Source organism: Daphnia carinata, chromosome 3 (genome assembly GCF_022539665.2).
Source record: "Daphnia carinata strain CSIRO-1 chromosome 3, CSIRO_AGI_Dcar_HiC_V3, whole genome shotgun sequence".
Classification (NCBI taxonomy): domain Eukaryota; kingdom Metazoa; phylum Arthropoda; class Branchiopoda; order Diplostraca; family Daphniidae; genus Daphnia; species Daphnia carinata.
In genome coordinates, this window is record NC_081333.1 from 2,435,253 (window position 1) to 2,449,694 (window position 14,442).

General features: G+C 37.7%; 1 protein-coding gene and 2 long non-coding RNA genes across 4 annotated transcripts; 2 read left to right on the plus strand and 1 right to left on the minus strand.

Annotated features, from left to right (window-relative positions):
- Positions 1 to 8,884: 8,884 nt before the first annotated feature.
- Positions 8,885 to 9,321, plus strand: LOC130693864 (uncharacterized). Its single transcript, XR_009001773.1, has 3 exons — positions 8,885 to 9,016; positions 9,070 to 9,141; positions 9,200 to 9,321. It is a non-coding gene; the product is annotated as an uncharacterized LOC130693864 (long non-coding RNA).
- A 3,129-nt stretch (positions 9,322 to 12,450) lies between these two features.
- On the minus strand, positions 12,451 to 13,292 carry LOC130693844 (uncharacterized). 2 transcript variants are annotated; one of them, XM_057517070.2, is made up of 5 exons: positions 13,173 to 13,292; positions 13,048 to 13,119; positions 12,850 to 12,990; positions 12,596 to 12,779; positions 12,451 to 12,533 (listed from the first exon to the last, which is right to left on the minus strand). In XM_057517070.2, the coding sequence occupies exons 2-5, from the start codon at positions 13,048 to 13,050 to the stop codon at positions 12,526 to 12,528; spliced, it is 336 nt and encodes a 111-aa protein (XP_057373053.1). In that variant the 5' UTR covers positions 13,051 to 13,119; positions 13,173 to 13,292; the 3' UTR covers positions 12,451 to 12,525. The 2 variants fall into 2 exon arrangements, with proteins under 2 accessions (XP_057373053.1, XP_059350692.1); XM_059494709.1 differs by having other exon boundaries at positions 13,048 to 13,229.
- Positions 13,293 to 13,489: 197 nt separating this feature from the next.
- LOC130693860 (uncharacterized) lies at positions 13,490 to 14,214 on the plus strand. Its single transcript, XR_009001770.1, has 3 exons — positions 13,490 to 13,612; positions 13,973 to 14,062; positions 14,124 to 14,214. It is a non-coding gene; the product is annotated as an uncharacterized LOC130693860 (long non-coding RNA).
- The last annotated feature ends 228 nt before the right edge of the window (positions 14,215 to 14,442 follow it).

The following is a 14,442-nucleotide window of genomic DNA, read 5'->3' on the forward strand; positions in this document are numbered from 1 at the left end:
AACATCATCATTAGAAATTATAATTTACTTATGTCAAATCTAAAACGAAAGGATTCAAACTTGATTACTAGCGTTCCATCAAAAGCGTCGGACATTTGCCCACACCATTATAGAACCAGCATATAGAACATTTCCCTTTTTCATAATATTAATATTAAAACAGCTTATTAGATCATCAGAGTCTGCGACATGAGCAAGTAATATTTCATTTGAAAAGCCCAAAAAAAGAGCAACGTATCACACTTTGCCTCTTCTCGCCCAGATTGGCCTCTAATGTCAACAACCGTTGGGGCTGCCGGACAGACCGTCCACATATACCCCCGACTGGTGATGAGCCGGCCAATATAGGCCCTTGATGGAAGACCTAGCAGCTAAACATCCACAGTCCGGCAACATCCGCAGGCTTGCCGGAGTGAAAGTGTATAGCAAACCTAAAGCTGTACTGCCTGCGATCAATATATAGCGCTCTCGTTTCGTGTGTGTGTCTTACGTCCCCGCCCTCCTTTCTTTTTTGTGTGTATGTGTACTTTCACAGTTCCCAGCAAGTTCGCACTCTTGTAGTAGAGAAACGACGGCCAAGCGTCTTATTCTTACATGTTAGAGACAAGTCGGCTACCAACTATTACATGTAAGCTGCACGTTTTCCCACGCTGTTTTATAGAACCCACCCCCAGCCCAAGCTAATGAATTTGGACCGAACAGCTGGAACCTACGTCGATATCCTTCCGACCTACACACACACAGAAGAACAAGGATGTTGCAGTGCGAAAGAGAGAGAGAGAGAAAAAAAAAGGGCGGAGAAATGGCTTTTTGACTGATTAAATGGTCGAACAGACTTGACTTGTTCAACCCCATCAGACTTGCTCACGCTTACTCACGATAATACTGGCCAGCACTGGCATTACGTATGGAATTCTTTTGATAATAAATATTGATTATATTACATACTAATGTTTTTCTTCGTCTTCTATTCCTGCTGCGGTTGTCAATGTTTCACACCGGCACCCGCATGTATAATTTGCGGCTAACACGCAAAGAATTGGCCACACACACACACACACCATTCAACGGTCTATTTGTGGATCTACACACAGGAACGTAGTTCCCGCAGGGATTTTATGCTGACTTGTATTTTAAAAACCACATCGATTTATTTGTATATAGACGGGAAAAAGACAGCAAACTGTGCGTGAAAAACATTGCGCCATAGAACGAGTCTTATATGGAAATTTAAAGAACAAAAGGATTTTTAAATAGCGAAAATGACGTTTCTCTACGTAAGAAAGAGACAGGTTTGTCATGTAACGATATCGATGTGGTGGAACAATAAAGAGATGACAAAGCCGATAGAGAAACTGTGCGGAGTGGTTTTCAACTCATGTGATTAATGACTTTGTTTGTTTCTTGTGAAATATACCCTAAGGTAATGATGAATTCCTTAGGCAGATCATTAGCGTTGTTTACACATTATTCTTTTTCGCTGCAAGCAATGACAAGGAAAACAAAAAGGAAAAGCAGACGAATTTAGCTGTTAGGTAACAGTGGCCCTTAGAGGCGTACAGGAATGAAGTAGTCGTTTGCCAACCGAAATGTGAGGATCGTTTAACCCACGACTGTGTAAACTAGTGAGACTTACACGGTACGTAACATGTAGACAGTGTGTAGTAAAGGGCATGTATGCAAATGAGCTCAAGAAAGTTGGGCAAGTAAACAAACAGCCGCCCACCGCCGACAGGCAAATCCTTAACTAATTAAATTTAGCAAATGCCGTCGGCCTTTTCTTGTGATCATCGTGAACAAAAACGGAGCAAATGGGAACAACGTGACAATCCTATTTCTACAAGTGCATCCCATTTCTTTCGTTCTATTGGCAATTTGTGGTAACAATGAGGACACACCAATCACATGTAAGTTTTGCTTTTATTTTGGCCATTTATAAGCAAACAGTCGATCGTTTTATGAGGTGCCCTTCGGTGAGAACGAAAACGTGTTAGCAATTAAGCCCATCTACGTCAAATGCAAGGGTTAATGTAGCATTAAAGGAATCTTGGCGAGGCAAGTGAACGTCAAAGCAACGCAGGAATTTCTCGCCATTTATAATGAAAATTCTTAATTTAACATATAAAGGCAGAGCTTTTATACACGGCATCAGTAATTACTATATTCCTCTCGTGCTGTGTATAATTGTTCCCATTTTCGCTAATTTCATTACGTTTAAAGTTTTAATCATTTTCGGCCGTGCAAGCCGCGCGTCCAAATGACAAATCAACGTCGTGATTTCACGGCACTGGGTTTTAATTTAATAATAAATAAAAATGCTTTGCACCATTAGATAGATGGGGGGAAATAAAGGGGTTCTAACTAAATTTATGGAAAGTGCCCTAAATCACATAGGCAAAAGAAAATCACGAGTGGGTATCGAATGGAAGGCCGTGATCGTTTCACGCTCCGTTTCGATTGCCACGGTTTCCGATTCTGTACTCGTTGAAAAACGAGAGAAAACCGCACTTTGAATACATCACCATATAAGACGGTGATGTGTGTCTTTGTTGTTGTAATGCACACAAATTCTCGTTTCCATTCGTAGCATTGTTACGACATTAGATACTGGCACACGTATACGAACGAAATCGCATTCCAACGCACTCACGGCCTTCCCCTGCGAAACAAACTGAAGACATAAAAATAGGGTAGTGTTATATGGATATACTGTATCTTAACTTGAACCAGTAAAAAAAGGGGGATTTTTGTTTTTTGTTTAGTATAAGACGAGTTTGTATGGCATCTGATCGAGAATCTATCTCTTCAGATTGAAAAGAGATGGCCATCTGAATGGCTCACGATTTCCGGACGCCGCAAGGGCTCTAGTTCGTATACAAGTGCCCAATATACAGAGGAACATGAAAAAAAAGGCTATTTAGCTTTCTATTTTTTTTTTTCCTTTAAAAAAAACGAGCGTGTTATATAGCCGTGTGTATATTGTATATACCGAAAGCCGTCTGCTGTTGGTTATGTTTGAAAACGACAAGACAATGGGAAATAACACAGTTGCAGGCTATACAAAATGAGATGAGGCAATCCTTGATGTATTTTGGCGTGTACAAGAAGGAAGAAAAAAACAATCGGCTTAAAAGAGTTTAGCACATCCGCATGCATAATAAAAGGGTGGGGCGTCATCGCGGCAACGTCGCCCTTATTCATTTGCCTTTTTTTTAGTTTCTTCAATCAGTCCATCTTTTTTTTTTTTTTTTTTTTTACTATATCGTACCCGTTGCTGCAAGACACAAAAAAGGGAAGGGCATTACGACAGAAAAAAAAATCAGACACTGATATAACACGACGTGGTGTTGAGACAGTGCCAGATCTAAATCAATATGCAGAAACGGGAGGCGGGGACACATAAAAAAGAGGGCGAAAAAAATATGTCGCAAAACTTCAGAAAGATGGAAATGCGATACAAAAGGAAAGTGTAGAGTGGGCAACGGGGAAGAGAACAAAACTCGGGAATAATCGATATCGACATCCACCCTCGGGTTGTTCCCTTTGAAACTAGCATGCTCGTATGCATGTATATTAAACTGCCTCCATTGAGTTAAAAGGGGGGAAACAAAATTCACCGTAAAGAACAAACGATGTTCACTTTGCATTTTTCTGCATCATCAAGATTTTTCCTTGGTTATACCAAAAGAAAAATGGGGTAAATGGCGGAAGTTGGATTCGGATGAAGCCATTTTTCTTACAGAAGAGGGACATTTGATTGACTGTACCAATGTTACGCTTAATCAAATAGGTAACGAGCTGAATTGCGTTCGAAACATACAGTAAAACGGTTCGACAATTCCCGAAATCAACGACGTTATTTGATTTGAAACGGCAATAAAATAACCGAGTGATTTATGCAGCAGGAGCTGACAGTTGAATAAACTGCGTAAGACGTCCTTTCAGTATCAGCTCCGCAAATCAATAGACGAGAAAGAGAGAGAGAGAGACATGTCCAAATACATAAATAAGAGAAGGACATTTTCAAATTCAATTTGTCATCGTCACGCTCGACTAAGCCGACAAATGCAGACCACAAGTTTCTTCGTCAACATCCGCACATTTACAAGACAAATTCAGAAATCTTCGCAATCCTGATTCCCCTTCTCGTCTTTTATCGGATTTCTTTTTCTTTCTGACCGTCACATCATATCCGCTCCTATCACATACAATCTCCGGTCTTCCTTTCTCGTTTAGGTAATCCATGAGATCGTATATATATATATTTTTTTTGTACCCCATCTAACATGGTCAGTAGCCAAAAAAATAGGCCCAGCCATATTGAATTCGTCGATTGGCTGGTATACAGCATATATATGGCTCAATTCGTGTATAGTCCAGGGCGTTCACGGGGAAACTAACGCGGCCAAATCGAGCGGAGACAAACCATCCAACGTAATTTTGCTCAAAGAAAACGTAGCTATGGGCTATATGATAAAGTATGTGCAACATACGGAGACCATAAGCAACTGCTGTTTCTTCTTCTTGTCGATGGCTGCAAAGAAGGGCCATCTTCAACTTTCTGCGTGGCCATCGTTATTTTATTTATTTTTTATCGACGGTGATAAACGCTATATAGAGTTATCTAGTGTAGCCCACGCCAGACGGCGTGCGCTAAAGAAAAAGTTTATTGTTGGAAACGGGCAGGTCGATCATCGAGTTGACGTTGCCAGGATGTATAAGATGAAATGTTTATAAGGCAGCACCGACTGAAGCTTTATAGCGTCGGTGCTCGTGTAGGCGGGGTAGAAATAATGTTGATGACGATGTTTGCTTATATTTCTTTTGTTTAAGTCTATACACAACATTGGCGCAATTTTCTATAAAGTCTAACCTCTTGGGTAGCGAAACAGAGGCGGAATCCAAGACCGCATGAGCCATGATTAAGTCCTGTGTCGTAATAACCTCTGTAGAATCTCTCAGGAATCGTAAATAAAAAAAAGAAGAGAGAGGGAAAGAAAACTAATCTAATTCTTTCCGTTCCTCTTTGTCGTCTACTTCGTCTTCCTTCGCTATACGCTAAAGCCGCTCGTTGAAACCGATAAACAAGTTCACCGGTTTTGCTATTATGTCTGTCGATGGTATATCGCAATCGAATAATTTTTTTAGAGCTATTTTGCGTTATTATGTTTTATACTAAAGACGTCAACCGTCATTGATGTCTGTAGTATAGAACATCCAAGAAAGCGGATGTGATTCACGTTCCAGGTATGCGGGGGAGTTTTGGTGATCCGCCCACCTTTTTTTTAAAATCAGATCGATTGTATACGATGACGCCAATGGTAAAATGTAAGCTGATCGATAGCTCCCGGCAGATTTGACGCCTTTTTTTCGGTTCGTTTTCGCTTGAATTGATAAACCAATCGCGTATACCTGTTAGAGTGTTCGTGAAAGGGCATCAACTCTTTTCTCTTATTTTACTTGTTCACGCACATAATCAATCGAGTGGGAAGTTTAATGAAAATTCTATCCGAGATTCAAACATTTTTCAACCAACGTGAGCAAGTTACAGTCAACAACGCGGACGGATGTGACAGAGTCAGACGCATTGCGTGTGCGACTGAGGATGAAAAAATAGGACCGTGAAGGAAATGGGTATAATGTACACGAACGTAACTACAAATAGTAACTGAAGCCCATCCACTGAATCTGTAAGATTAAAAAAAACCAGTTATACTTTTTTGCACATGTATTTAGTGCCCGTGGATGATACAACACGTAAGTGAATCACATTTAAGGAGCTTTCGTGACACGACGTTGAAAGGATCTTGAAAAAAAAGCACGTACCAGACGTGAGCGAGAAGTTTTTTGCTAAAACTTATTCTAAAGCCATTCAGTCCAATCTTTGAAGAGAGACAGTCGCTATGCTTCTTGCAGTGCATGGCATCGTACGGCTTTCTTTTTTTCTGGTCAAGATTGGGTGTATGCTTACGTATGGGTTTGTTTACGATATGGCACGCGTAAGGTTATATTGTTTGCTGATTTACTTCGTGACAGGCAGGGCTGCGTGTATAAACAGAGATCTAACACTTGCATAATAGTCGGAAGGTTGTTGACGTGATTGTGTCGTGATTGCACGAAATGTCATACAAACTTGGCACGCATTCAGCCATCAGATGTGTGTGATTTTCGTTTTAGAAAAAGAAGATTTAATGCGTTTCTAAGATTGAAATTTTGAAAACATGACGATAAGTTTTAATATTTAGCATTTTTTAGAAAGATATGTTAAATCATGCGATTCGTTTGTCCAAAACAAAATTTAGTACGAGGAAAATGAATAACAACATTAGGATTTCTACGAAAGCTTGTGACGTTGTTTAATCAACGACGGAGGTTTAGACAACAAACATTGAGTATGACAACTGTCCTATTGTTTCACGCTTTCTCATAAGGGATGTTGCTTCTAGTACTTATGTTATCGGGCGATATTCACGCAAGTTGACTATACGACATTGCAAGCTGTGACTGCTTTGGGCTGTCCGTCTCCTAGTGAGCAGTAAACCGCGTCTACCCGCACATGAAGACCGTTTGCTAAAAGCATGCTTGCCGCAGATAGCAAACGACATTCTTGAAAATGGAAGTAGTGTTCGGTGATTGTGTTTGTGTAATCTAAACGGAAAAATTTTCGCGAAAGAAAAGTGGCTCGTTTATAATTGATATGGAGCATTCGACAGGCTACGTGAACGTTGCTAGAGCCCGATATTGCTCAAAGAAGATTTGTCGACCAACAACGGCCAAAGGCGCCAACGTGACATTGGCAAGTACTTTGGTCTTCAGAATTTGTTATCTTTGTTGTGTTCACGGCAGAGCTTTGAGTATCCATCCGCGAGGATTCAACAGTTTACGGGCAAATTGGCATTGCCGAAGATCGTCAAATGTTACATTATTTCAGCGTGCGAAATTGTAGTAACGGGCGATGTTGTTGTGTCATATGTTTTAATTAGATGGACTATTCATGCTTGACTAACATAGCTCAAGTTTGCGATTGCCTCTTGGTTTCTTCAATAGGCTTTCTTGTTCGCTTGTTGTATTTGTGCAAGTGATTACGTTTAAGCTTTACTTTTTGGCGTCATTTGGTAATACCTTTTTGAAACATCAACAAAGCAAACTACAACATTTCGCAATAAAGATAACTAAATGTGTTAATTGAAACTTATTTCTTAATTTTGCAAGTGTTTTAGTCGGTAGATGGCGTTTAATATTTATTCGTAACACTATAAAATTTTGCTCACTAGATGGCTTTAGTGATTCAGGCGAGCAATTAAATTTGGCAATGTTGCAGTCGACCATTTGATGACTTACCAGTTACAAACATGATTTGCGAACTTAACACAACAAGCGTTTCTTTTAGTGAAAATAAATATTCTGGAACTCTCCTTGATTTTCTGCGTGATGGGGATTTTTTTACATCTCGTGTTATCTGGACATCAAAAATCTTTTTGCGAATTAGTCGGATTAAGTAGGAATGCCTCAAATTTCTACTCCTTCTGCAAATTCATGCGGTTCGAAATATTTTACTTCCAATAGCTATTTACTACGTCAATAGAAATATTCTTCTACTCAGTGTTTGTGATTTTGATTTCCAGATATAGCAATAATGGAGGCATGTTTTTGTTCCCTGTTGGTGGAGGGTTAAGCCTGGGCTACATCTCGTATTGTTACACATCTAAAATGCTTAGGGAAAAGTGTTCAGTTTAGTTAAATACATTTATGTGCTTTTTTCCCAAAATCCGAAAAAATGCAATCTCTTAGAAGCGACTGAAACTCAATAGCATTAGTTTTCTGCGCAAATGTGTAGTTTTTGAATAAAATGCAATCAGTCATTTTTGTTTGTTTTTCGTTGCCAGCGCCATCTGTTAGCAGAAATATTATTCAAATATTACAAATTCGATGCAACTCGCCTACAATAAGCAAAAGTGAACTTTTATTACGCACATAACATTATTTTACACCTAATTAATGTCTAGATCTTAGTATAATTGATCTTTCCAGTATCAAACCGATTTTAACTATATTTTTGCTAACAGATAGCGCTGGCGACAAAAAACAAACAAAAATCACTTAAATTGCGATTTATTCAGAAACTGCACAACTTAGGGGAAAACTAATGCTATATTCGGAATCAGCGTTTAATTCTAATTATTTCTGGTGAGCTTTATCCAATTCTTTGAGATTTCCTTCTTTGCAAATTTCGACAAAAGTGAGAAGGCCTTCCCATTTTTCTCGAAATCCGAAAAAAATAAAATCTCTTAGAATCGCTTGAAACTCACATTGAATAGTCAAAATTGAACGCTGGTTCCAAATATAGCATTAGTGTTCTGCGTAAATGTGTAGTTTTTGAATTAAATGCAATCAAAGTCGTTTTTGTTTGTTTTTCGTTGCCAGAGCCATCTGTTAGCAGAAATATTATTCAAATATTACAAATTCGATGCAACTCGCCTAAATAAGCAAAAGTGAACTTTTATTACGCACATAACATTGTTTTACACCTAATTAATGTCTAGATCCTAGTATGATTGATCTTTCCAGTATCAAACCGATTTTAACTATATTTTTGCTAACAGATAGCGCTGGCTACAAAAAACAAACAAAAATCACTTAAATTGCGATTTATTCAGAAACTGCACAACTTAGGGGAAAACTAATGCTATATTCGGAATCAGCGTTTAATTCTGATTATTTCTGGTGAGTTTTATCTAATTTTTTGAGATTTCCTTCTTTGCAAATTTCGACAAAAGTGAGAAGTATGGCAATCCGTTCTACACAAAAAAAAAAAAAATTTCGCCAAAAAAAAAAAATCTCACTTTTTTCTTTTTTTCCGACACGTAGCCATCTACCGCTCATACTCGTTATTACTGGCGTAGGCAATTTCAGTCCATTGGATGCCATTCTCAGTTAGTTCAGTAACGTGGATGGAGAATAACGCGTGGCTGGAGGAACAATTGAAAAATGGATAAGATAATACAACAAAAGGATGGTAAGTATAAACATTATTATATTGGTTTTCAATTATTAATTATTGTTTATTAGATCAAATTATGAAGCTGCAGGTCCAATTATTGGAACAACACAAAATATTAGATAACAGCAAAGCTAAGGATGGTAAGGCCTAATACGTAATGATTCTATTTATTTGCTTTTATTCATTTGTGTTTTGTAGCTCAAATTTTGAGTCTACAAGCTCAGCTAGGGGAAAAGAACAAATTGGAACGGAAAAGTTTCCAAACAGTGAAGGAGGTTTTTCCAAACTCATCCCTAACTGAACATGGGGATGAATCGGCATTAGGCGAACACAGTCAGGTACCTAAACTTTTCAAATAAGAATTCAAAATAAGTATAGAATTTTAACAAACAATTATTTATTGTTTAGTTATTCAGTCTCCCACCTGACAGTGTGTTAAAGTTAAATTCTGTTAGTGCTGCACTAAAAGAATTCTTAGTAATAAGTCCATGCAGCGAAGGAAGTGAACAATTGTGGGACGTATTTGGGCTGAAAATGGGTGTGGTACGGAAACCCAGAAATAGCACCAGTTCAACATAAAACATGAATTAGTTACTTTTCGGTTTTTTGTCTATCGAAAAAGTATTTTAATGCTATTATTTTGCATTCACAGAATTTTAGTGGGGGATCAAGTCAAGTCTGGAAGTGTTACAGGATGGAAGAGTGAGCCTACAGTTGAAAAACACTGAAAGTGCATTACCATTAAGGTATGAGGTAAAGTAATAGAGTATGCAAATTGTCTAATGAGAAGTACCATCTTGTGTGAATGAATCCTGTGTAACAGCAATCTTTTATAGTTCTGTCACAGCTAGAAGCCTCAAATAATTCTGCTTCTCTTGCTAAAGAACAACTTGTCCTTTACGTTCAGAGTGTTGGTGAAGCTGGGTACTTAAATGGCCCTAAAGATGTTTCATTTCGTTGGCATTGCAGCGATGAACATCATACATGGACTTTTTAGGTATGAAAGGAATTTTCTTGAAAAATTTTTGAATTTCTGACAAAGCATTTCTCCTGCCTTTTGCCAACCATGTCTAATCTAAAAAAAAAATTTTATCCAATAGGAAAGGATTTTCAGCATACTGGGAACACAACTATCAACAATGCAACATTCTAGGGGTGCTATTTTATCATTCAAGAGCCTTATACAATGATTTTCATCTGCAATTTGTATGGCCTTTCCCAAGCTTCTGCCAGAAGTTGAATCTATAAGTCATGTAAGTCACATGAGCAACAATTGAGATGCTTAATGGTGTTTTTTTTCTTTTCTCAGCATAGGTTAAAAGTAACATTGGATCTGAAAAGATTCTTGGCTGGGGCAAGACACTGAATAAATTGTAATGATTGAATGGATGACATGACGTTTCTATACTTAATTTGGATTCCCGAGACGGTATTTTATGTTTAAAAAATTGAAGTGCATATCTGGGCTCCCTTCCTTTCCGTAGCCCCGTTTCCCCTTGACTCGTAATAAGCCCGTAGGGGGTCATGCCCCTACTGTACGGTATATATAAAAACAACATATACCGAGGTTTGGAGGGCTCTGGCCGGAAAGGGGACGTGGGGTGCCGCTTCGTCCGATGATGTGTTCATGGAGGGTGACGTGGCTGCCCACAAATCCGAACTAAAGGTTAATCGCTCCTGTAAAAATGTTCCAAATCTTCAGCTCTTCTTCCGGCTTCTCTTAGCCAATCACCGGGTAATCTCCCCGGTGGGTCAACAAGGCAGTGTCTCCCCCTGCCTGGGTTGACGGCAACTTTTGAAAGGGCTATTGTGCCTTTTTAAAGTTGCAAAAATAATTGTAATGTGCAGAGAATTGTCAATAAAATTTTTTTTATAAAATATTTTTTGCAAAATTTGTTTCTTTCATTGTCTGTGTTAGCTGTGTACACACATTACATTTAACAACTTCTTTTTTTTTTTGCTTTGCTTTATTTGTTTTTGCCACCTTTGCTAGTAAGCATTGTTTCCATTGGTTTATCGTTTATCTGTAAGCATTCAATTATTATCCAGGGATCGAACCCTGGATGTTCGGCATACCGCGCCGATGCTATACCAATGAGCCATGAATCATATGATGTCAGGTTAGCTTTTTTCTAGTCACTTGCGGACTTGCATTTACACTTTGAATAAAATTGAAACGTAGATCTTTATACATCTACTAAGGTTTGAACCCAGGGTAACAGTTACCGCAGCTGAATGCTCTACCACAGAGCTATTAACCTTATGAAAACTATAAAAAGATAAATATATACTTGTGAAAGACTACATAAACATCCTAGACTATAACATATGATATGCGATAATAGATATAATATGGTAGATATATCTCGTGGCTCAATGTTAGAGCATCGGCGTTGCACGCTGAATGTCTGGGGATCGATTCCCATACCAGTAAAACAATATACAAGTATAAAATTACTTCAGAAAATATCCAGGTATTACACGTTGTTCCTTGTCTAAGTTCAAGAATTCAAGAAGTGTAATAAATACTAATTGAATACTAACAGATAAGCGATACAACGGTGGCAAAAACCATAAAAATTAATTGAGCAAGCTAAATAAAAAAAAAAGTTGATAAATGTAATGTGTGAACAAAGCGAACACAGACAATGAAAGAAAAAATTTTTGCAAAAAACATTTTATAAAAAAAAATTTATTGACAATTCTCTGCACATTACAATTATTTTTGCAACTTTAAAAAGGCACAATAGCCCTTTCAAAAGCTGCCGTCAACCCAGGCAGGGGGAGACACTGCCTTGTTGACCCACCGGGGAGATTACCCGGTGATTGGCTAAGAGAAGCCGGAAGAAGAGCTGAAGATTTGGAACATTTTTACAGGAGCGATTAACCTTTAGTTCGGATTTGTGGGCAGCCACGTCACCCTCCATGAACACATCATCGGACGAAGCGGCACCCCACGTCCCCTTTCCGGCCAGAGCCCTCCAAACCTCGGTATATGTTGTTTTTATATATACCGTACAGTAGGGGCATGACCCCCTACGGGCTTATTACGAGTCAAGGGGAAACGGGGCTACGGAAAGGAAGGGAGCCCAGATATGCACTTCAATTTCTGAATTTTAAATACCGTTTGGGGAATATGAATTAAGTGTAGAACTTCCATGTAGTGTATCCAAACGTAAAAATTAATTCATGACCTTGCCCCAAACAAGAAACCTTTTCAGATCAAAATTTATTGTTCATCTATGAGACAATAAAACACCATTAGCATAAAAACTCTTAATTCACATGTATAGTTCGTACCTTACATGATTCGTGAGTTGATTGCGAGCATATTCTTCTGTCAGAACTATAAAGAATTGCTGTTGTAACGGATTCATTAACACAAGGTGGTACTTCTCGTTAGACAATTTGCATTACTCTATTACTTTACCTCACACCTTAATGGTAATGCACTCTCAGTGTTTTTTCAACTACAGGCTCACTCTTCCATCCTGTAACACTTCCAGACTTGACTTGAACCCCCGCTAAAATTCTGTGAATGCAAAATAATAGCATTAAAAATACTTTTTTGATAGACAAAAACCAAAAAAGTACCTAATCCATGTTTCATGTTGAACTCGTGCCATTTCTGTGTTTCCATACCACACCCATTTTCCGCCCAAATACAGTCCCACAATTCTTCAGTTCCTTCGCTGCATGGACTTATTACTAACAATTCTTTTAGTGCAGCACTAACAGAATTTAAATTTAACACACTGTCAGGTGGTGGACTGAATAACTAAACAATAAATAATTGTTTGTTAAAATTCTATACTTATTTGGAATTCTTATTTGAAAAGTTTAGGCACCTGACTGTGTTCACCTAATGCCAACTCATCCTCACGTTCAGTTAGGGATGAGTTTTGAAAAACCTCCTTCACTGTTTGAAAACTGTTTTGTTCCAATTTGTTCTTTTCCCCTAGCTGAGCTTGTAGACTCAAAAATTTGAGCTACAAAACACGAATGAATAAAAGCAAATAAATAGAATCATTACGTATTAGGCCTACCATCCTTAGTTTTGTTGTTATCTAATATTTTGTGTTGTTCCAATAACTGGGCCTGCAGCTTCATAATTTGATCTAATAAACAATAATTAATAATTGAAAACCAATATAATAATGTTTATACTTACCATTTTTTTGTTTTATTATCTTATCCATTTTTCAATTGTTCCTCCAGCCACGCGTTGTTCTCCAGCCACGCTACTCAATTAACTGCTAATGGGATACAATTAACTGAAATTGCTTACATGCTGTAATAACGAAACCGACTGATAGATGGCTACGGGTAGAAAAAAGAGAAAAAAGTGCGATTTTTTTTTTTTTTCCGCCATTTTTTTTTTTTTTTTTATGTAAAACTGATTGCCATATTGCCATAGTATAAAAGTTAAGCTGAGCATTTATTTTTTCAGCTTTTTTTTTTTTTTTTTTTTTGGTTAGAAATTAGAAAGCAAGAGGCCGCTGATGCGCATCTATACTGTCAGCTGTTTCATTTGGCATGGCGTCGACGAGAAAGATAGATGTAATGGAGGTCTCTCATGAAAATTTCTATTTAGATTTGCTGTAATTTCAGGTATGTTTTAACATAGCTTTAACGTAGATTACTCCTTTTTGTTGCGCAGCGTTACACATTGAAGCAAATCCGTACAAAGTTCTTACAGATCTTTCTGGTAAAACTGAATTTGGAAGAATGTTAATTCCAAGCATTGAAAATTATTTAACGAAAAACCTTTGCTCGACCCTCGTTTGATTCCCAGCATGTATTTCATATTGGTAATTCAGATGCACCAATTTTGCTTGCCAGCTTTGCACAACATTTGCCATAAAAACAGTAATCATTACGTTTAATATTTCCCACACTCTTAATTGTCAAAATTTATTCAGAACTTAGAGGGTCTTTCACTATTTATTCTTAACGGTTTTGGTTTTATAGTTGCAATTGCAGGCCTCAAGGATGTACCGAATATGCTGCATTGGCCATGGGAGCCTTTATGACAAAAGGAATGTCATGCATGTCATGAAGGTGGGAAAAAGATATGGTTTCATTGTAAATAAAATATATCCAACATCATTCTTTTGTTTAGTGATTAATTACCTACATAAATCAAAACATAGGGAAGTTAAATTTGAAATTGGTTGATTTCCTTCATAGTGCTAATAGATGACAAGATCTTGTACCAATGAAGATTGTTTTTCTTTCTTTCTTTACTTAGTAATTGTATTTTGACACATTGTAGAAAGAAAGAGAATTTACTCTTAAGATTTTTAAATTCTGGTTTTTGTTTTGTTTTCATCAGTAAAAAGCGAATGTGGTAGAGTGATAAAAGGTATTTAAAGAAAAATTTCTGATAGCTAAATTTTCAAGTGAAACGGCGAGTTCTGAGGTTAGTTGTTTTCTAAATA

What these genes read in the sequence shown, in the direction of transcription:
- LOC130693844 (XM_057517070.2), bottom strand. An exon ending in CATTAGGTGAACACAGTCAG is followed by an intron (nt 12,780 to 12,849) that starts GTGCCTAAACTT and finishes TTTATTGTTTAG; the next exon opens with TTATTCAGTCCACCACCTGA.